At 43.0% G+C, this 22,775-nt stretch overlaps 1 protein-coding gene across 1 annotated transcript in view; it reads right to left on the reverse strand.

The window, feature by feature from the left end:
* SNX5 (sorting nexin 5) overlaps window positions 1–22,552 on the reverse strand; it is a 35,696-nt gene extending 13,144 nt beyond the window's left edge. Inside the window, exons 1-6 of the mRNA XM_067565356.1 lie at window positions 22,377–22,552; window positions 7,257–7,361; window positions 4,291–4,401; window positions 3,518–3,639; window positions 2,839–2,962; window positions 1,103–1,198 (exon numbers count right to left, since the gene is read on the reverse strand). Coding sequence (XP_067421457.1) covers window positions 1,103–1,198; window positions 2,839–2,962; window positions 3,518–3,639; window positions 4,291–4,401; window positions 7,257–7,361; window positions 22,377–22,412 — 594 coding nt within the window. The 5' untranslated portion in view covers window positions 22,413–22,552. The remainder of the gene's footprint in view (window positions 1–1,102; window positions 1,199–2,838; window positions 2,963–3,517; window positions 3,640–4,290; window positions 4,402–7,256; window positions 7,362–22,376) is intronic.
* Window positions 22,553–22,775: the final 223 nt, after the last annotated feature.

A 22,775-nucleotide genomic window follows, 5' to 3' on the forward strand; every position in this document is an offset into this window, starting at 1 on the left:
ACATGTTGGACATGAGATTACTCAGAGTCCGCCCTTGGAGAGGAGCAGGTGACCATCTTAAGTCTGGCTGCACTCTGGGGGATGGAACGAGGAGCACCACTGAAGCCAAGCCACTAATCCCTGCTACAATGGAGTGGGACATCATGATTTCATGGCAGGACATATTTAATGCTGTGGAGAAGTCCAGCAATTGAGTGTGGCCAAATGACCTTTGGACAAGGCCAACAAGAGGAGATCAGCGCCACCAACATCATTTGTTCCTGGTTGGAGACCAGATTGGTGGGGAGATTATCTGGCATATTGGGAATAATTTATTGGCCAATTAGAGACAGTCCTTCGAAAATTCTCTACTAGCTTTTCTAGAGTTTAGATACTGGACTATGACTAGAGACTGAGCTGAGTTACAATGTAGGACTGCCAGCAAGTGTTAAAGCTGGGGGAAAGAAGAAGATTACCCTTCTCAAAGTCCTAGTACTTCCTACAGCATGAATGGCTTGACTCAGAGGAAAGTTCATGCCAATGCAGCCTCTAATACCACAAGAGGCTGTCTTGGATGCAGGCAATTTTCGCCAAGAAGATGCCCAACAACCCTTCAGTGGGATGTACTGGTTTATGGAGCTAAGTGGAGAAATTCCAGTACTATTAGATATTTAGACGTTTTAGCCGATGACCACATTTTTACCCAGGGAGTTATTAACTATACTCATGGAAGTTTCTTTAACTTCTTAAGTAGGATATTACTAGGTGACTCTTCACTGTGTACTGAAACTTTAGGTGTTTTAGGGAAAAAGATTGACTCTTTGGATGCCCAATTCCAGTATTTATATCCTTAGAGACCAGGATCTGCCAATTTCATCCCCTACTTAATAGACATGTACTTTCTCAGTGCAGGTAGGTTTTACCCTATTCAGACACAATCAAGTGCTCTCAATACTCTACAATGGATTGGCTTGATCCTTCAGACTTAATTTACTTACCTCATATTTCCTATCGAGTATACTAGTGACAAAGCTAAGAGAAACCCACACCAGGAATAAAGTAATCCTACATAACAAAGCAAAAGTGAAAAGATGGCTGTTGGAAGGAAAGGAAAAAGTCTTACCTTAACTCCAGAGAAGAGGACTTCATCAGCACTCTTCACCACACTCTTAAAAAAGCCACCAAACATTTCTTTTGTATTTTTTCTCCGAACACTTAGCTAAAACACAATAAAAGAATTTTAGGAGTGTAAGAAGTAGTTCACAAAGACAACCTTCAAGTTTAATAATGTACTAGTGATGTCACCTGTAAGTGATGTTTGTACCATACTAAGTTCTAGGTATATTTTAAAGTGATTGAATTGCAAGTTGCCTCTAAAATTCCTGTTCTCAAGTTGTAGCACCAGAGATGTCTTTTTGTAACAAAGGGACTACTGTTAGAAACATGGGAGTTGAACTTGTCTGTGTTGAATTCATTTATGAACAGGGATGTTACAGTCTTCTCCACAGTTGCCAGTGCATTCAAAATACACATTATTTCAGTAGCTTGTATTTAGTCCCTCAGAAGAAAGATGAAACACACAAAGAGATTTTATGTAATGGGCATGTTACATAGGAACCCCTATGGTTGGAGAAACCAGACCTAGGAACTAAGGTGTGCAGGCTGTCCAAAGCAGCTGAATTTTATCAGGGTGGCTATAAAAGTCATTTTTAAAAAACAAAAAGGGAATTTAAGTAGTAAGTACTTTTTAAAAAATCCTAATCTAAAGTAAATTCTTGAAATCATGACAAAGTATGTTAAAGCCTATAATTATTGTAATACTTAAAAACAATGAATATTTGAGAAGTATATTTGCTATTGAAGTTTTAAAGTAAGTCACTGGAACCAAAGTTTGTTGAAGGGCTAAACCAGTTTAACAGCCTTTTCTGCAGGTGCAGAGAGATTTTCTTCATTTTTATGTCTTCAACTAGTTCAATTCAATGAGGAGTTTATTCAAAAGTAGAGAAACCAGGTCGAGGTTGAAAGTGCAGGAAAGCTTGTTCTGCCCTTACCACGCCCCCCCCCCCCCCCACTTCTAAACTAAACTATAAAAACGTGTACGGGGATGACATCTACAAGTTCTAATATCTGGAAGGACATGACAACCAGAACAGTCAGTTCAATTCACTGCCTACAGTAAATGCTTGAAGTTTATCAAAATCTTTGATTTAAGACTTGCTTATTTTTCTTATATAACCAGAACATTTAAGGTAGTTTTAAATAAAATGTTTTTAATTAACTTTCAATTTCCCTCTAAATGCAGCTTGACACAAGTCATGAGTAAAAAATTTAGTATGTGAGCCAGATTTTTCTAAAGTGTAAAAAATAAATGTAAAATTAAGCAATTCTAGATCTTAAAATATTGATCTAGTGTATATCCCAGATAGCCAAAAGTAGTACCAAATTACATCACCCATGAGAAGCAGCCTCTTTTGGAAGATACCTAAAAGGTACCCATGCAAAACAAGATTTGAATCAGCAATTTAAATCAAGGCTTCCTGATTTAAGTCCTGGTTTGAAATTTCTTTTAAGTCAGTCCAGTCTGGTTTGTATGTCACAGCTTTCATTTTGAGGCAATGAGATTTCTGTCAAAGACTGAAAAAGCTTTAAGTGAGATGGAATTTTTGGCCCTATGATATCCTCTGAGATGTTGATTGTACAATCTTACATAGGTATCAGCATGCATCCTATGTAGGATTGTGTGTTTACATTATCAATTTTGTTACAACTATAGCAAATTCTCAACGAATATGTGGAACCTGACTGCATTCTTAACATCCTGTCCCAGAGGTGCAGAGGAAATGTAGGAAGGTTCCTTACATCCTGGTCGTACTCCAGGAAAACATGGAAGTTGCGATCTTTGTTGAGCACAGGATGAGAAGAAAGTCGCTGAAGGAAAACTTCATGTGATGATACAGTCTTCTTAAAGACAGCAAGGTATTCACTGGAAGACCAAGAAAAAAAAAATCTCAAAGTTAAGCGCTGATGAAGATGTGTAGTCTATACTGCCTACTTTACTGCATAAAGTGTTACTCTGGAAGAAATAAATTTCATTTAATGTTTCAAGATTTCAGCCCTGGGCTTCTGAACAAGCATTCCTGTCTCCAGCTGGCCATTTCCAATATATTTTAGAATTCATATGACGGCCCAAAGAAGTCTTATGAAGGTTAGAGAGACAAGATGGGAAGGCTAATATCTTTTATTGGACCAACTTTTGTTGGACACACACACACACACACACACACCCACCCACCCACCCCCCCCCCCCCCTCTTCTTCAGAGCTGGGAAAGGTACTAAGGTTGTTAGGCATTTAGGTGGTTTTTCCTAACACCAAGTCCAAGACTTCATAGAAACAGAGACATGGTTAAAGGTGTTATGGTGCAGTTACCCTTCAAGCCAGAACCCTATTTTAACAGGGGTGGTGCTACCATGCAAGTAGATCCCCCATCAAGATGCAGATCTGACTTTAGTGTCTACACACAGCTCTATTACACTTACGCTTCTAGTTCTTGCTTCATTTTCACAAATTCTTCTTTTGTCATAGAGACTTCTCCTTCCCCAAGTTTCTGCATCTTTTCTCGGGGACCATCAAAGTCAGGCTTTGAAGGCGCTGGTGGTATCTAGTCAATATAAAATAGATTGTATTGGTTGCTAGTGCCTACCACTCTGTAGTGAAGGTTCCTGGAGTTTCCATAGCTACCTGCCCTTTTTAACCCAGGTTTTGTGTAGTGCAGTTTGTCTGTGGAAGCAATAGAGCCTATCCAGAGTGGCCATATCTTTTATCATATGATGTGGAGACATGGGCCTGCATTTCTGTACTGCCTCCTGGCCCCCGTTCAACTGTGATCAGCATGGCTCCTGGAGAAGCTGTACTAATGAAGACTCTCCACCAGCTCTACCCCAGCACCCAACACTGAGGTGTTAAATTCTCAGAAGTCCTGGAGCATGTGGTCTCTGTCAATGTCTCCCTCTCCAGAAAGGCTTCTGTGGGGTAACAAGTGATACCAGAATGGGGGCAAATTAACCCTGCAGTATCTGCAGGATCCCCATGCCATAAATTTGCAAGAGTGGAGGGTATGGCCCCATGTTTTCAGACAGTTCAGGGAAGACAAAAGCAAAACAAAAGCTACAACAGAGTCTGCATAGTTAAGATACCAGTCAGGAAATGCTAGTAGTATTTAGTTTAGCATAGTGTCCTTACTAACTTCCCCTTAGCAACATCTCAGGTTCCCATTATAAAATGCAATCCTAAGCAAAATATCAACACTTACAATAAGTCCTGCATACTCTTCAGTTTCAATAAGCGTATCATGTAGCCACACAAAATCTTCATGCTGCCTTGTAACTGAAAAGTCCGGGCTTTGAAAGGTTGGCAGTGTAGTCTGGAAGAGAAGAGATACAGAAGTCCTACTGTTTTGTAAGCTAGTGCTTTTAGAGGAAGTTTTGTTCATTAGTTTCTACAGCAAGCACTTTTGACTAGTAAAGGACATGCCTAACGGCTTTTCTAGTATTGGCTGGTCCTGAGTTAAAGTGAGCCTTCTTTACATACCTCCTTTAGTACTGAAGGGATATTTTGTAGGAACAAGATATTCAAGTGTGCCATACTACTGAAGCCAACCAGAATTATGAGTAATGATACCTAGCTCTTACATAGTGCTTTCAGCAGTAGATCTCAAACCACTCCACAAAAAGGCAAGTATCAATATCCCCATTTTACAGACAGGGAAACAGCGGCACAGGGAGGTTGATTTCCCTCCACTACTGCTTAGCAAAGCTAAGAGCCACAGTATTGATCTGTCTGACGACTCAAGACAGTCTCTCTGCATCAGTTACTTGGTTTGGCAGGCAAAAAGAATAATTTGAAGAGTAATTAGCAAGAGACAAAAAAAAACCCAGTAAAAAAAGTACATGGGAAGCATGAAGCCTGCTAAACAATCGGCGGGGGGTGGGGGGAGGGGGGTGTAGAAGAAGGAGAAGAGGGACAACCAAGGTGCCAAAGTAGCATTCAAGAAAGATACAGCCATTGTGGAGAAGCTAAAATGAATTATTTGCATCACTGCAGATGAGCGAAATTCCCACACCTGATCCATTCTTTTTACATGACAAGTCTGAGGAACTGTCCCAGACCAAGGCCTGGTCTGCACTTACTGTGAAATTTGGCAGCAGTCAATGGGAGATACACAAGTTACTCTACGTAGCTTGCGTATCTCCCGGTAGACTTCCTAAATTAGGATGAGCATGGTGTCCCTACTACGCTGCACCAATGGGAAATGTGTTTCTGTCAACACAGCGTTACTCTTTCTGGGAGTGGATTTATTAAGTTGATTTCTGGATCAATTGGAAGTGGAGACCCACTCACTTAATTGATCCTGAAGAATCGATCTGACAGCAGCAAATTTGCAGTCAGTGAAGACATACCCTGAGGTGTCAATAGAAGGGGTTGTTGAACAAATTGACTGTCTTCAAAACTCTTGATGAATCCCATCTGGTCCTGATGACTTATTACTGTTTAATTTATCAAATGTGAAATAATGGAACAATTAACTGTGGCACATATCCAACTGATTAAATAAATTTCTGTACCAGATGACTGGAGGACAGCTAACATGACACCAGTTTTTTTAAAAAGGCTCAGGAGGAGTTCCTGGCAGTTATAGGCCAGTATGCCTAACTTCAGTACCAGGCAAACTGGTTGAAACTATAGTAAAAAACAGAATTAATCAGACACAGATGAACACAACTTATTGGGGAAGAGTCAACATAGCTTTTGTATAGGGAAATGCCTTGATCTACTAAATTCTTTGGGGGGGGGGGTAGGGGAGAGGAGTAACAAACATGTTGATAAGGTGATCTAGTGAATATGGTGTACTTGGACTTTCAGAAAGCCCTTGACATGGTTCCAAACCAAAGGCTCTTAAGCAAAGTAAGCAGCCATGGGATAAGAGGGAAGGTCCCCTCATGGATCAGTCACTGGTTAAAAAGACAAGAAACAAAGGGTAGGAATAAATGGTCAGCTTTTAGAACAGCAAGAGGTAAATAGCAGATCCCTCATCAATCTGTAGTGGGACCACAGCTGTTCAACATATTAATAAATTATATGGAAAAAGGGGTAAACAGTGGGTGGCAAATTTTGCAGAGGATATAAAAATTACTCAAGATAGTTGAGTTACAAAGGATCTCACAAAACTGCATAACTAGGCAACAAAATGGCAGATGAAATTCAATGTTGATAACTGCAATGTAATGCACATTGGAAAATGTAATCCCAACTACACATACAGAATGATGGGTCTAAATTAGCTGTTCCCACTCAAGAGAGAGAGTCATTAAAAAAATCGTTCTCTGAAAACATCTGCTCAATGTGCAGCAGCCGTCAAAAGATTTAACAGAATGTTAGGAACAGGAGAGTCAGAAAATCTCATAATGCTACTGTGTAAATCCATAATACGCTCTCATCTTGAATACTGCATGCAATTCTAATAGCTCTTTAGATGGGGCGATCAGGATTGGAACAGGTACAGAGAGGGGCAATAAAAATAGGGGTGTGGAACAGCTTACATATGAGGAGAGATTAAAAAGATGGGGACTGTTCATCTTGGAAAGATTACTAAAAAGGGATATGATAGAGATCTATAAAATCATGAATGGTGTAGAGAAAGCGAACAGTGAAGTGTTATTCACCCCTTCACATAATAAGAAGCCAGGGGTCACCCAATGAAATTAAAGGCAGCAGGTTTCAAACAAACAAAAAAAGAAGTACTCCTTCAGACACAGACACCCTGTGGAACTCATTGCCAGAGGAGATTGTGAAGGCCAAAAGTATAGAATTAGATAAGTTCCTAAAGAATAGGCCCATCAATGGCTATTAGCCAAGATAATCAGGGATGCAACCCCATGCTCTGGGTATCCCTAAGCCTCAGATTGCCAGTAGATGGGGGTGGACAACAGGAACTGGATCACTCAATAATTGACTTGTTCTGTTGTTCATTCTTTCTTAATCACCTGGCAGTGGTCACTGTTGGAAGACCGGATACTGGGCTGGATGGACCATTGGTCTGACCCAGTACAGCTGTTATGTTTAAGGCCTTTTTTTTTTGTTTTTTGTTTTAAATGAAAGCCTAAAATCTAGGAGTTAATGATGTAGGGCCGTTTGATGACAGGTTGTTTCCTACTTGCCTCGTTCAAGTTAATTTTAAGTCTGCATATTAATCACTTTCCCCTTTCACCCGGAACTTACCTTAGTATGTACGGTGAACTTTACTTTATCTTTTTCACTCAGGGCATCCGGGATGTCAATTTGGAGGGAAGGATCCATATTCAGATCCACAGACACAGCCCTCAGCTGAAAAACAAGTATTTAAGCCTAAAAATCAGACGTCAGATTAATTTAGTCCATCTTGGTTTGCCTATAATCTAAAATTGGCAAGGACAGTGCACAACCAGAAACTCTTAATATCTTGAAAAAGATGCAGATCTTCAGACAGATGTGTCATTGTCATGTGATTGTACGCTTTATCTGAAGGGATGCACAAGAACTACAAATCGTCCCCTACTCTAAACACATAGCAAGAAGTTTTGGAACTTGGAATGAAGTTTAAACAGACATAAATCAGTAGCCTTTTGAAGAGGCCTTAAAGGACCTGCAAAGGGTTTTCAGAAGCTGGGTTTGTTGCCTTTTATACATAGAGTATAAAGCAGTTTTCAAAATTTTCCCTGCTTGTTTATCAGGAACAAAGTCTGCTCTTCCTAGATTTTGTTGGAGGTCTTGGGTCAGGGACAGGGGCACACATCAGCATAGTTGATGTTTGTAAGTTCTTGCCCTTTAACTTAAAAATCAGGTGTGTTGAAGCTTAGAGACATTGTTTCTTTCAATGTTTAGCCAGTAACTTTTAAAGATGTGTTTACAAAGGTCTGGATTAAGTAATTAGAAGCCTTTCCACAATGACCGAAAGCTGAGCAAGTTTACTAGTTTTCTGGTCATTGTCTACCTTTACAGATTCCACCAGACCTTTTTTCTAAAATCAAAAACAAACTAAAGAAATGGACCATCAAGGGTCTTTGCAGATTATAAATGCAAAGTAAGGCACAAACCCAGTTGCACTTTGAGAGCTCACTTTTCAACAAAAAACAAATGGGGCAGTTAATAGTAAATTGGATTTTGGAAGACTGGGAGATCCAAAGTTAAGGTTCCACTTAAAATGCAGCTGTTTGGGGGTATAGAAGTCAGACATCCTGAATTCTGCCCCATACCAGCACACTTCCCCCATCTTCTAGCCATCTTTCTAGCCTGCAGGCCTTTTGATCCAGACTTTCTTCAAATTTCAGTTTTTGAAGTCTTTGGCTCATTTGTAAGCCTCTCGTATTTGGATAAACACTATTTGTGCCATTTATTATAAGCAGCTATGATTAGTACGGAGTACAGAAGTCAGTTTCTTCTTCCTGCCACCCCTCCCCTCCTACCACAGATGCAGCCCCTTCAGCTGCCCAGCCTCAAACTTCCTGTCCCCTGAGCCATTCTTCCCCAACCCCAGCCCCAAATAAATATCTTTTAAAAAAGTAAGTCTGGTAATTAACCTAACATCTCCTCCCTTCCAGAGGTTGCCGCCTTTCTAAGTGGTGAAATCTTCAGGGATGCGTCTGCAAAGTGTGATCACAACATCTAGCACACTGCCCATCCCACCACTCTTCAGTCCTAATTAGCAATTAAGTGCACCACTGCAAAATACAGTTGTGCTCTGTACATGAAGAGCATAGTTAATAGCTAATTCTACAGCCACCACCGTCAGAGGTCGTGCTCCTCTCTAGAGTGAAACTGAAGTTTCTAAGCTGAGCTGTCTGGAAATGCAGAGAGCCTATTATTCAAGTCTTTCGAACACTGACTCTCCACATCTCAGCTATCTGAGAAGTTTGCCATGAATCTTCAATAAATATTATACATGAGGACTAGGATGCGATTGATTTGAGGTTGTTCCCTTAGTTCTGCAGAGATTAGCAGCACACTGTAGAGATGAGAGTTTGAGGTTTAACAAAAAAGAGTCTTGCACAACTTTAAAGATACATCAGTTTGATAATTAGGGCCAGGAACAAGGTCCACACATGGCCAGCTAAGAGAGGCAGAAAGTATTATAGCACCTCAATTTAAACTTGTTTTCAGAACACCCAGCACTGAGCTCTCAGATGCAGCTATTTTCACCACGCATTAGATAACAGGCATGTTTTCAAAGCTTAACCTTAAAGAGAAGATGTTTAAGTAGGGCTGATGAAGTGTGTTTTAGATGCTAACGGTAACTGACAGAGGAAGAGGCTGTGTGGGCCCCTCTGCTTCTTCACACCTTTCAAAACCTTCATATATTGCAATTGCCCTCCCCTCACAGTTACAAATTCAGATCTTGCTGTCTACCCTGGAAGGCAAAGACTAACTGGAGGTCTGGCAGGTTTATATCACCACAGATACCATTAGGAGTGGAAGTGAGGGTTAGGACTGTTTATATCTATTTAACTAACTACTTGGAGGAATGATTGGTTAGATTCAAGCACCCCCAAGCCCTTTAATTAAGGGCTAAAAGATCCGTTGATGCTCGGATTCAAAGTAACAGGAGCACAGAACTTTGCCTTCCAGATGTTTTATAATTTGGGCCTTTTGTGTAGTTTAAGTCTCAGGCCAACACCATTTGTTCTACAGCAGCAAAGAAGAGGAACAAAGCTAGTTTCTCTCCTTTCTAGGACACTTTTCCATTTCCATGTAACATTTTAGCACCAAGCACCATTTTAGTTGTAGCATGTGCCAATTTGCTAAGCAGCTGAATAGCCTACTCAACTGATTGAGCCCTGTACATGCTAGATTCCTAAGGTCATAAATTGCAGAAGTTATTTGAAAGGACAGAGCCCAAACTTTCCCATTCAAACAGATTAAACCTCAGGATTGCTCCCTGCACTCCACACCAAGAAGTGAAAGAAAGAAACCAAGTTAGTTTGCAGGGACTGTACCAATCAAGTATTCTTACCTTCCCCCCCCCCCCTTTTTTTTTTATTAAAGTGTTCCTCAGGCAAGGGATGGTGTGTTGCTTTCTCATTTTTGAGAGAGAGAGAGAGAGAGAGAGAGAGAGAGAGAGAGAAGCAAATTTCCTGCTGCTTAGCCTAGTTTCTTTTGTCGTTAACTTGGGCTCAGCAAGCAGATCATGTGATTACTCTCTATCCCAGGACAAACAGGAATAGAACATATTGCAGTAGCTTTTTGCTTGGTTAGCAGATTACAGATGCCTAAACATTGTGAGGTGAAAGCTTTGGAAACCAAGCTAAACGCAAATATGTTATTCGCCAGCTTTAGTCATTTGCATTTCAGTAACATCTAAGTAGGATGACCAGGTGTCCCGAGTTATTGGGGACAGTCCCGATAGTCTGGGCTGTGTCCTACATAGGCGCTTATTACCCCCCCACACCTGTCCAGATTTTTCACACTTGCTATCTGATCACCCAACATCTAAGAGCCTCAGCCTAACCAAATTTGGGTCCCCACTACAGTATGGGCCACGTATTTAAGAGTCTCTGGCCTCAGAGTTTACAATCTAATTAAAAGTGGGAATACTTCTGTCATGATATCTAGACCTTAGAAAACTGTGCCAGAGAGATTAAGTGATGCACCCAAGGTCACATCACAGGAAGTCTGTGGAAGAGCTGGTAATCTAACCCAGTTACTTAGCCACTTGGCCATCCTCCTTTAAAAAATAGAATTTTGAATACACCAGTCCCAGGAAAGAAAGCAACACTCCAACTCTGTAGCAGATTCTCTTACAGATGTTCTTAGCTTTTACCCACAATGCACTAGTGAGACATTCAGATAGCGAGAACTCCGTTAGTAAATATGAAACATTGCTACTGAAAGAGACCTGCAATGTTAATCTGTCACCCACATGTCAATCCCAGGGCAAGACAGCATCTGTGATAAGTGTACTGCTATAAAATCCTGTACTGGTGGACAAGTTTCATGCAGCATCAATGACATTTTTATGCAAGATTAGCTAGTTTGCTTGTAACCCTAAGCTTCGGCATTAGGGTGTCTTTCACCAGCACTAAAGACATCAGCTTGACAGCCCGGAAATGAACAAAACCCTCCATTTATCCCCATGCGCTGCCCTGTCAGAGTGCCTCAACACCAACCAGGACAGGAATGCCCTCAGTTTCCCAGGCTTGACAGGGCAGTCAAATATGCAAGTGCCAAATAGCTCCATGACACTTGGCAGGCCTGCATAAGAGACAGACCTGCATTTGTTGACCCATTACTATTATCAGTCAGCACCACATGGTCGGCACTTCCCCTGCCTTTCATTTTGTAGAATAGCAAGGAAGGGTTATTTAAGTCACCTTGCCCTACCATGACCTTTTAGGAAGGGAAGGATAAAAAGGTTAAACAGAGAAAGCATGTACAATCAGCCATTATGCAGCAGAATACTTAAGCGCTCGCTGCCCGCAAGACCAACTTTTACAGGAAGTCGGAATGTGTTTTGAGCTCCCAGTTCTTATTTTTGCAGGCCCATCTGCTAGAGTGCCTGGCTCCAAACCACTTATAAGCATTGTCTACATAATATGTACTACTTTAAGAACTGCTTGGTTCCCCCTAGTAGCATACAGCCACTGCCAAGTGCTCCAACACAGGATCTAGATATTATTTGGGTTAGATTTGCCTTTGACAACACTAAATACCATGAGTCTGAACTGTTGTATTGTCAGTATGAACAAGTGGTCCTACTACTATACCAGAGTGAACTAGTGTTTTTTTCAAATCTTCCAAAATTGACTGTTTCTAGGAGCTATGCTGGGAACCATGGGATAGATACCTATAGAAAACTGCAACTGAAATAGTTTGCTACAGCTCTGTTGATATGGGGGGGGGGGGGAGGGGAAGGAAATCGATGGTTCAGAACACAAATCAGCATGGTGAGTGTGGACACAAACTGTTCAAGCTTAATTTGGTTCAAACAGGAGCAGCTGAAACCTCTAACAAGAAGGTTTTTGGATCAATCTCTGGTGGCATAACCTTGCCTTAGTAGTGCCTTTTAGGCCTGATCAGTTTAACTTGGGCTGAACACAGCATCCCTGTCAGTCAGGTTAACCGAACCAAGGCTCACTGCAGTTCTGTTGTGTATGGAGAGAAACTGTTCAATGTTCGCTAACGAAGACAGTAAGACAGGATTAACAGTTTTGTTTCAATTACTGATAAGGTGTTATAAGAGTAGACCTCAAGGCACATACAAGGATTTAAGAGCCTACTATTTTGAGGTTACTTATCTTTGCTGTCCAAACAGGATCAACAGGCAAAACACAAACTGCTGAGTCTGAAGAGAGCGATAAGCCAAAGGAAGCAACGTTCTTTCAGCTAGTTTTCAAGAAAAGTGTTACACAAGCCAGCCAGGCCTACAGTTGTGAGCTGTAATTTTAGACTATTTTGTAGAAAAAGAAGTTACAGTGCAGAGGGTGGGGGACACAAATGGCCTTGGAACTAGTTGGTGACTAGGGAAAGTGAGTCATATGTTGCAAACTGTTTCACCACAGCCACCAACAAGAGACATGAAAAGGTCCAAGAGAGATGGGGAAGAGAGTAAGTAATGAATTCAAGTGACTGTCACTGTAATATCTTGACTGAAGCCTACATTTCAAAATTTTGCCAATGATTCATTCTAAATCAAGTTAGTTTAGTGCCACTAAGATAAGCTATTTTAACTTTAACAAGTTTCTCTGCAGCATTTAGACTATGAACTACACCAGTCACAGGAGGAAAAGTCTAGCCAATATTATCTATTACCACCTCATTCCACAGGGCAGGGACACATTCCAGGTGCATGCAATCCTGTGCTAATGATCCACATGCCTTGATCTCTGGACCAGACATGCTAGCAGTGCTACTGGCATCTTAAAGGTCTGTCTGCACTAGACTTTTGAAGGTTCCCCTGCTGCACTGAGCTACAGATGCACTAATGTAGACTGGCATTTGCTAGGATGTCTACACTACAGCTTCTACTGCTGGTCACACCATCGCAGCCACACTGGCACAGAAAAGCTTACACATTCCTAGCAGAGACAAGGCTACGAAGGGAAAATGACTGGATAAAAATCTGCATGTGCATGTGACTATCACATGCAGACCTTCTTTGTTCAGTACTCAACAAGTACTTCAACTTGCAACAGTGGGCTGTGGTTTAGCCTGGGGGGGGAAGGAGGGGGGAGATAAAACAACCTTCAAACTCTTGGGTTTTAGAATCATCTAGTTATTTTCGCCTTCAGAAAAGGAATGAGACAACAACAATGCACTTTTTAAAATAGCATGGGGTTAAACGCCATCTCTGTACCATAATCAAATCCTGTGGAGTCCCTTCTTGTAGAGCAACCAGTCACATAGTTCGCATGTCATATACCCATATGTAAGCTTATGCCTAAAGAAAAGCTACCACCCCACTTCTGAGTTAGGAAGCACTATTATCCCCATTGTACATATGGGGAAGTGAAGCATAGGCACATTAAGGGCTAGATTCACCAAGAAATTTAGGCTTGGTGGTGCTGAGTATTGCCAATACTAACTTTTAGGTGCTTAGAAAAAATAAAAAAATCACTGACCCACAAAGCCAGAGTTCGGTTCCCAGTCCATTGTCTCGCCCAGGCTCTCTCTCCAGGCGCCTTGGAATGGAGTTGACAGAAGCCAGCATGCCCACTGATTCACTGCCTGAGATGCCCCTTTCCCTGGCATATCCCATGGGCTGAGTATTAAGCCCCCCTCCACCTCCATTTTCAGAGGGTTCAGTGCCTAAATCGAGGCTGCAGGAAGACCCCTCCCTCTGCTTGGGCTTCTCAACTGCCAATCTTCTTGTGGTGTTAAACAGCTATGTCATTTTTGCAAGAAGCCAGCAGAGAGGAAGAGAACAGAAGCCCTCCCTCGTTAACTTTCAGCCTAGTGATTAGGGTACTCACTTGGGATGTGGCAATGCCCCACCACAACCATTGGAGCAGGAGAAAGGATTTATTTAGGGCTTTGCCACCTCCCAGGTGAGTGCTCTAAGCAGTGGGCTAGGGGATATTCTGATGTTTTGGCTCCCTCAATCTCTCCTGAGGAAGCTGAGGCCTAGTGGTTAGAGCCCACACCAGGGTGGTGGGAGCCCCAGGATCCTGTGCTCCAGCTCCAATGGCTGCTTTTAATCATTTCTCCACACTGAAAGATCTTCAACAGGAGATGTTCAGAAAGTGCCACTCCAGAACATCCCATAGCCCACTGACTCAGGCACTCATCTGAGCCACAGCACATCCCTGTTCAAATTTCTCCTCCCCCTCAGGTGGAAGAGGGACTTGTTTCCTCTTCTCCAGCAGATTGCAATGCAGTAGATGGAGCAGGAAGCAGTAGGAGGGGAGGCAGAAGCCACTTGTCACCCTGCAAAGCAGGCACCAGCTTGACCTCTAACAAGAGGGGCAAAATTAATGCATCAAAGTAACCTTAGATATGTATTTTTTATGCTTTCAAGTGTTTGGTTATCTTGAATAACTGAAGTTGGTTGTTTCTATACAGTGTTCATAAATTTTCCCTGGAAGTACTGTTATGTTCTTTCAAATCTGATTCCAGTTTATACTCCTTTGTCTGAAATGAAGTTTTAAAAAAAACCAACTGACACCATCAACGGCAAGCGAGGCAGGCATCTTATTTTAGGAACTTCACCCAGAAGTGTTTGATTTTACTTCAGTGCTGTAAGGTTGGAAAGTTAGCCAATAGCTACAATTTTAGTCAGCATACCCGTAGTAAGTGTCTAACTTGTTTGCTGTTTTGGAGATTTAAACCACTAAAATATTACTATGGCTTTAGTTACCCTAAAATTCTACTGCCTTGATTACAAGTTGTAGATTATAACGGTTTTGTCCCCTCATTTGGCCATGACCCACTAACTTTATATTGACTCTTAAATGTTGGTGCATTTCCCCCCCCACTCCCAAAGTCAAATGCATTTGCCCACCGTAGCTGCAAATTCAGTCTTTAAGCACCAAATGACAGGAGTGTTATACTGGACGCTAGCAAGCACTGAGACAAAGCCAAGTGCTTTCAGCCACGCAAAAGGCAGAGCTATTGTGCAAGTCTCTGAATAGTTATTGATTTGGATGCCAAACAATTAGATGTTAAAGTTATTGCAATAATAGAAGGCGACCCCATAGTTTAAATAATGGCTTGGCACTCTGAAGTGTCATCACCACAACCACATCAGTAAACTTGCTTTGAACATCTTAGATACAGCACGTAGACACAAGCAGTAAGAATATACTGCACATATATTTCTTTCATCAATCCTGCACGTGTCCAGGAGCGCCTCATTAGGCATTTTAGTTATTAGCTGGGACAGTGGAACAAAAATCAATTGTTACTAAAAATGAAAACTGGATATTTCTCAGTTTATGAAGTCACTTTGCTTTTAGCCAGTTATCTTTAAAGCTACACCCTTTCTTCATGCAGAGCAAAATCAATTAATTTCATTGAAATACATGTTGGCTGCTAGATCTTAGAATTTGTAGCCAAGAAACAAATATGGAACAAGTGTTATGAGTAAGATTCCAGTTAGTTGTATTTCTATTGGACACACTATAGCACTATGCTCTAGAGTTGTTAGATGTATAGAAAAAAAATCTGTTCTATTTAATTTCTGATCCTCGTGTTCTTAAATGATGTTTCCTGGCATCTAGTCAGGAAAACTTGCTTTGACATATTCTAGAAAGACATCACTGGCCATATCTTAAACATTAAGTCATCTACAGATCCTAATACAAATTAAGAAGCAGGACTACGCTGCACGCTTCAAATACTAAGCATGCAGTTTCAAATTTCCTTTCAGTTTTACTGAAATATGTACTCAAATCTTCATTTACGAGAGTAGATATATAATACAAAGAGATACAAGGTTATGCAATATTTTAATTAGTTGTGCAACCAGAATAAAGTCAGGACGTGCAAACGTTAGTTCCCAAAGCTTGCCCACATCAGTCCTGATATTTTAATGTGTTTTATAAGGAGTATTAAGCTAGACATGTAACCAGAAAAACAGGACCATGCACTATATGTGTACAATGCATGTTAGTGTTGCTATTAATACCTTAATATCTGCATTTCCCCATCACAGATTTTAACTGGGGAAGCTTAGAGTTGCAATTAGATTAATTTGAGCTTTAAGCAAGGAAAGAGTATGTCTACACAGGGATAAAAGACCAGCGGCACAGTCATGGATGGCCCAGATTAGCTGACTCAGGCTCTCGGGGCTAAACATTGCAGTGTAGACAGGCTCCCAGAGCTTGGGCTTCAGCCTGACCCCCAATGTACATGCAGCAATTTTTCAGCCCTGGAGTCTGAGCTCTGTGAGCTTGAGTCAGCCGACCTGGGCCAGCCATGGGTTTTTCCCCTATATAAACATACCCTGGAAGCAAGAAGACATTGTCCCTGGTTTAGGGTTATTATTTCAGCCTTATTTGTTAAGCACCAGAGTGAGGTGGACTGGACTGAAGGACAAACTCTCACCACTGTTACTACTGATCCAGATTGTTTTCCAAGTGAAGTCAGAAGGGCTGTGCCCACACAGTTCTGAAGAGATCCCACCACTGTAATTCCACTAGTGTTGGCATCTATGGTTCAAGCAGTGTTACTGATGGCCCGCCAGCACTTCAGGTTGGATGACATGGTGGCAGAATGCTGGCAGCCGATCTATACTAGTGCTCCCAGTCAGTGAGGTCAAGCAAAACCCACAGCCCTTCAATGCAGAGAACAGATTTAACAGCAACAGAACCAGTCTAATTTCACAGCAGCTCAGGTGGAGGTTTGAGATTCTCCATCCTGTCATCAGCACTGATAGCTGAGGGTATAGCAGTGTGTAACCTCTGCCCATTCATCGCAAGTCAGATTTTCATGCAGGAGAGAACCATTACGCAATAAGAATCTCAACTACCATAATGTTCAACTGGTCCAAACAGACATACCATAGATATAAAGCAGCCAGCACCAAGCAGGGAGAAAGCTGCTGAGTAGGGCTTGCCTGCCTCCCGTCCTCTCAGCAACACAGGTCCAAGTAGCCTTATCTACCAGCAGTGCTCTCTACAGGTGGACCCAGAATTTAAGAAATCTTATTTCCCCCAGAAAAGCCCTAGCAGCAGCAGCCACCAGGAGAAGGAAGCTACTCTTCAGTCTCCAGAAGCAGCACTATTCTTGTACTGTTGGTTCACAGGAGCCATCATTGTAGTATCTGATCACCTGCTCACTCTCCCTCTGAAAGTCTCCACTCACACCCTCCACCAGTATCAGCCCAGGATGTCAAGGAACTGGAACAACTCCACTTGTCCTGGAAAGGCTGCTAACTACTTCACCTAAGAGCACCTAGGGACTAAAGTGTACCCAAAAATCTACTTGTCCAAGGACTAAGCCTGCTAATACCTCTGACCATCACACCTACACCACCACACCACTGCTGAAGTACCACCCTCCCCCCATAATTTAAGCAATACACTAACTGTCTGGTTGAGCAATATGCTTCGCCTTCTATTCAGGGCTTATTTTCAAGTGCAACTTTCTACAACTGGATAAACAGCAGAATATAGTCAATTTCACTGGTCCTTGCTAAATATATTTATGTTCTAATATCTGACCAGCAAGAGAGCTGTTAGAGTTCTGTAGGACAGTAGGTATCAAATAAATGGGTAAGTACTGGTGAAGTTTGTCAAGTGAGTGAGTTGGGTGAATAGCTACAATTTTTTTTATTTATTTATTTATTTTAAATATAAAGTGTCTTTCCCTTTCCTGGCTTCACATCACTTTTCCTTCCTCCAATAGATCATGCTGTCCTTTCCATTCCATTTCCTGTTCTCTTCAGTCTACTTCCCTCCCTCCCCACCCTTCCCTCTTTCCATGGGTTCTGTTTTCTACTTTCTGCTCTCTTCTTCCACTTTGCCTGCTCTTACAGCACACTTTTCAAAGGTATGCCTCTCCCACAGAGTCCTCACCACATGGGTATCAAGTTGCTAACAAAGGGCCTAAACCTACTAACAGGACCAGCACAAAATTGGGCCCCCCTTCTCCCACACTGTCTGGGAAGAGCCAACTTTCTCCCAGCTATTGGAAAAAAAGTAGTGTTGGAACTCCTTACTAGTGTGCTGTGCCTGGACCCTGCCTGGGGACTGGTCTACCATCATCTGGCCAGTAGGTGTCATGTTTGAAGCCACCCCAACCCTGGGAAAAGGAGCACTCTTTTCTCCCATCGCCCAATCCTCAGCCCCTTCCAGAACTTCCTGGCTGCTATGAAGGTTGTCAGTAGTATCCATTATTCTACCACTCTCTCAGCTTTCTAGCTGCTGCAGGAAGTATCTCCATCACCCCACCCCTCAGCCAGCATGTTTTGGGATCTTCTTCCTCAGTAAATAACTCCACTGCCTGCCTAGGCTGTTGTGCCAAGCTTTCTCCAAGCAGCAGAGCAAGACTAATTCAACTGTCAGTTTTCACAGATGCTATTAACCCTGTGGTAGCAGCAAAGGCTGACCAGTTTACAGTCTGCAGCCGCCATCTGATAGAGGCAGGGCACTGGTTTATTTGGGGAGTTCTTTTGCAACCAGAGGTGCTAAAAGGACTTAAAGAAAGTTCAGATTCTGCAAAAGTTGATAGAGGCTTTCCAGAAACAGTGTCTTAAGTGATATCTACACTTAAACCGTTGCAGCTGTGCTGCTGTAGTACTTCAACATCGACACACCCTACAGCAATGGGAGAGGTTTGTTTGCCCATTGCTATAGTTAATCCACCTCCCTGAGAGGAGACAGCTAGGTTGCTAGGAAAATTCTTCTGTCAGCCTAATGCAGTCTGGGTCTACAACTAGGTTTAGGTTGACTTAACTATGTCACTTGTGGGGTGTGGATTTTTCACACCCTCTAGCGATTTAACTGAGACACCCTAAATTTTAGTGTAGGCCTGGCCCTAGTCACCTGGGCAAGTAATCACTCTATCCTCAGCCTCCTTGAAACCAGGAGTCTAAAGGAAGAGGCAAGTTTGAATTCTCCTCTGAAAGACCACCTGCTCCAATTCTGTACCACTTCACCATCTCTATACACCTTCTGGATTTTTAATATAACTTAAAAACAAACTCAAGTGGCAAGTTGTTTAATCAGCCTACTTAGCTCCTCCTAATGGTCTTCTCTATCCTCTCCATTTACTTTCCTCCAGCTGGACCAGCATACCACTCCTCCCAGACCCTTCCTAACTCCAACCTATCATACTTACACACCCTTCCCCCTCTCTCACTTTTCATCACAGTGTAAAAACGCAGAATACCAATTCCCACCAAGAAGCTTAGATTATGGATCAGAGGTCAGACACACTTAAATGTCATTTGGGCCACAACTATCAAGAACAAGCAGAACCTAAGCTTTTGTTTCAAGTACCTACCTAACCCTTGTGTAACTTTCCAATTGTCACTCTAGCATAATCAGCACAGCATTACCTCCCTGAGTTTGCAGCCAGCTTGAAATACTGATTGAAATGCTCCTCCCCACTAAATTCACTGGGATGTTAATGCCAAAGCTGACACTTTAAGATCAACATTAACCATTTCGTTAACCAGGTTTCAGCAGACAGAGAGGAAACAGGAAGTGAAATCCACAAGGAAAGAAATAGAGGGAGCAGGAACAGCTGTGGTCCTAAAAGGTAGCCAATTTTCTAATTGTTACTTCTGAATGAAATATTGATAAAATAAGCAGTGAAAGAAGTTTAGTTACTACACAGAGACCATGTTTCTACCCTTGATCTTCACGCAAACCTCTCAAAGACAACAGTGGAAACTCCATCACAGATTGAAGGCAGGGAGGGACAGTCATTTTAAGTTTATACCTGGCCTACAGACCCTGTATGTCCTCCAGACAACACAACTGAAAGTGGCCTTGCCTACATGGACACAGAGCAGGCTTTCTAGTCACTTTAACACAATTCCAGTGAGCCAACAGCTGAAGAAAGCACCTTTTCTGCCCATGCAAATCATCTCAGGATACTGCAAGAGAGCTTCCGAGAAGTTATACAACTTCTGCTTTCTCTACAAGTTCCAGACCTAATGTGCCATTTCAGAACTGAAGTATACAAGGGAAACCTAGTGAGACTTCATGGTTGCTGTGAAGTGTATTACAAAATGTGTGCCGGTTCTAATTTTCCTCATGTTTACTGCAGCATTTAAACTGAAGGTGCCTCTTAAAAATCACAGTCTTCCAGAGGAAAACTTGTATGACACCAACAGGAGACACTGCCTTTGCCTCAACATTTATGACTGTTGCCCTCCACTTTCTCCCCCACAAAAGTAGTGATGGTGGTCTGATCTCAGGGCAGGACCATAACCTTGCTTAGTGTAAAATAGATGTACAGAAAAGCAAGGCAATTTTAATAGGCAATGCTCAGATTAAAAGCCACCACAGACACAAAGGTTTAAGTTTTGTAAGGCCACACAAAGGGCTTATTCACAGCTGGGCAGTTTACTGTTAAAAATGGACATTCACACAGCTCGTCCAAGATCTTGGAGAAATGGCTAACTAGTGCTGGCTATAGAAAGTGTAAAATGGGCTATGAGTCATGGTAGGGTGTGCCAGGTAAATATATCTCAGTAAGTTTGTTTTAAAATGAATTTGAATTGGCCCAACACTGTTAGAAGTCTGCATGTCCCAGCAAATACCACCCTAAGCTAGTATCAGTCATTTCCAACAACAGCCATAATAATTAGCTTCTTGTCCTCCCCCAAGAGCTCCCACATGCCAGTCCTTTAGGGCTCACTCCTCCAGGGTTTCAAGATACCGCCATTACAGGAAAACTGAATGTGGACAGTGATTAAGGACATGCAGCCTGTGTTTCCATCTAGAAGTCATGGCTATGTCACAGGTAACAGCATGACCCAGGAAGACTGGATCACGGAGGAAGATCAGCTGTCTGAAACAGACTCCAGAAAAGACTGAAGCAATGCTAACGGGATGAGATAATCTTGTTTGAGCACCAGCAGTTTATATGCTGCTCTGGCAGTTGAGTTTCCAATCCTTGGGTTAAAGTGGAAACATTGACCTTCAATAAGGAGGGCAGCAGCAATCTCCCCAGAAGGAACTTCAATTTCCAGCTCATACGCCATTCATTGCTCTTGAACAAAGAGCTGTAATTCCTGTGTTCTTCGTCAGCTGGCTGGACTACTGCAACTCAGAGGCAGAATGCTAGATATAGCCTATATGCATTGTCTAAACATTTAAATGTTATTTGTTCAGTACTTCCATGAAACATTCAGCAGATTTTATTAGGACATTTTGCTCCCTTTTAAGACCACTGCTATTTCTGCCCTTTGTTTCTCTTCCTTCCCCATCCTACTTTCTGTTTCACCATCTCCTCCTTTCTTCCCTACAGCAACTCATGTTTTTCCCCAACCCCCTTGCGGGCTTCACTAAGACCCCACCCCTCAATCCATCTGTTCAAGTGATCAGCAGTTAAATAAAATTGCTGACATAAGTGTCATTGAGCTTTAGAGTTCAAGCCCAACAGGTTAATGGGGGCTGGGAGAAATTCAGCCTTCTCCATCATTGTTTCAGCTGTCTGCAGACTCAGAAAGACAACAGCACATCAGTTAACATTCTGATCACATTTGGAAAGTTCTCTTTGCAACCATGAAGACTAGATAGTCCAAGTCAGTCATATAAGTAGATGGAAAGACCCGATCCTGCCCACAGATCAGGTACTTGTCTTAAGTCATATACTGTTTTCATGCCTTTAAGCACTCCCTTGGTACTTCATTGGAGCTGTGGGGATTACGTTCCTCCCTACTGTATTAAACAGAAAATCTTAAGTACAGGCTGCATTTTGTTTAAGGCATGTGGGTTTTCAGCTTTCAAAGAAACTGAAATCACTCATTGGTTCCAGGACAGTTATTCCTTAGAGCCTCAAGGGACCCCAGTGTCAGCAGTCACTGTGCCCTGGAGACAGACGGCAGGAGTGTGTTAGTTACAGCAGGAGGCACAGCACCACCCCAGCCTTTGAGCTACCCAGTGACACTGACACAACCCAGGCGCACACACTCCAGAGGAGTTTAAAGCAGGGCCAGGCAGCAGGGCAGGAGAAAGGCAGTGGAACAGGGAACGAGGAGCGGGCAGGGAGCAGAGCACAAGGGGAAGTCAAGCAACAGGTCCACCCTGGGGGGGTGGGGAGGAGGCAAGGGCGGCTCAGCCAGCAGCCCCAAGGAGGGCCGCGGGGGATCGCAGCCCCAGCGGGACGGGGGAAGCAGCCCAGGGGGTGCGGAGGGGGGTCCCAGCCCTAGGGCGCCCCACAGCAGCACGAGGAGCCGCCCCGCCCCGCCCGTACCTTCCTCGTCTCCTCCTCGTCGGGCAGCTCGGCCATGGCGTCCACCGCTCTACGGCCGCGCTCCTTCCCCCACACTCAGCGCCGCGCCACGCACGGCCACCAGCCGCCCCCGCGGCGGCTCATATAGGCTCAGGCCACCTGACCCGACCCAGCGGAACGGGGCCGGGCACCTCCTCCTCCTCAGCGCCGCCCCCACCTTCCCAGCAGCCCGCGCGCGGCACACCATAGAGACCTAAACGCCTTTCCCAGAAGGGAGCACTCGCCTGGCTTCGGGAGGCCATTTTGGATCCGGGCGGGAAAAGCCTTGCTGGGCATGTACGTGTGGTGACGCTGCCCTTAGTTCAGGGGGGGGCCGCTTGGGAAGGGAGAGAGACACCGCCCCCTCGCGCCGCCGGCCTT

The sequence above is a fragment of the Emydura macquarii genome, unplaced genomic scaffold (assembly GCF_026122565.2).
Source record: "Emydura macquarii macquarii isolate MOO-44397 ecotype Brisbane River unplaced genomic scaffold, CSIRO-AGI_Emac_v2 contig_2676, whole genome shotgun sequence".
Lineage (NCBI taxonomy): Eukaryota > Metazoa > Chordata > Testudines > Chelidae > Emydura > Emydura macquarii.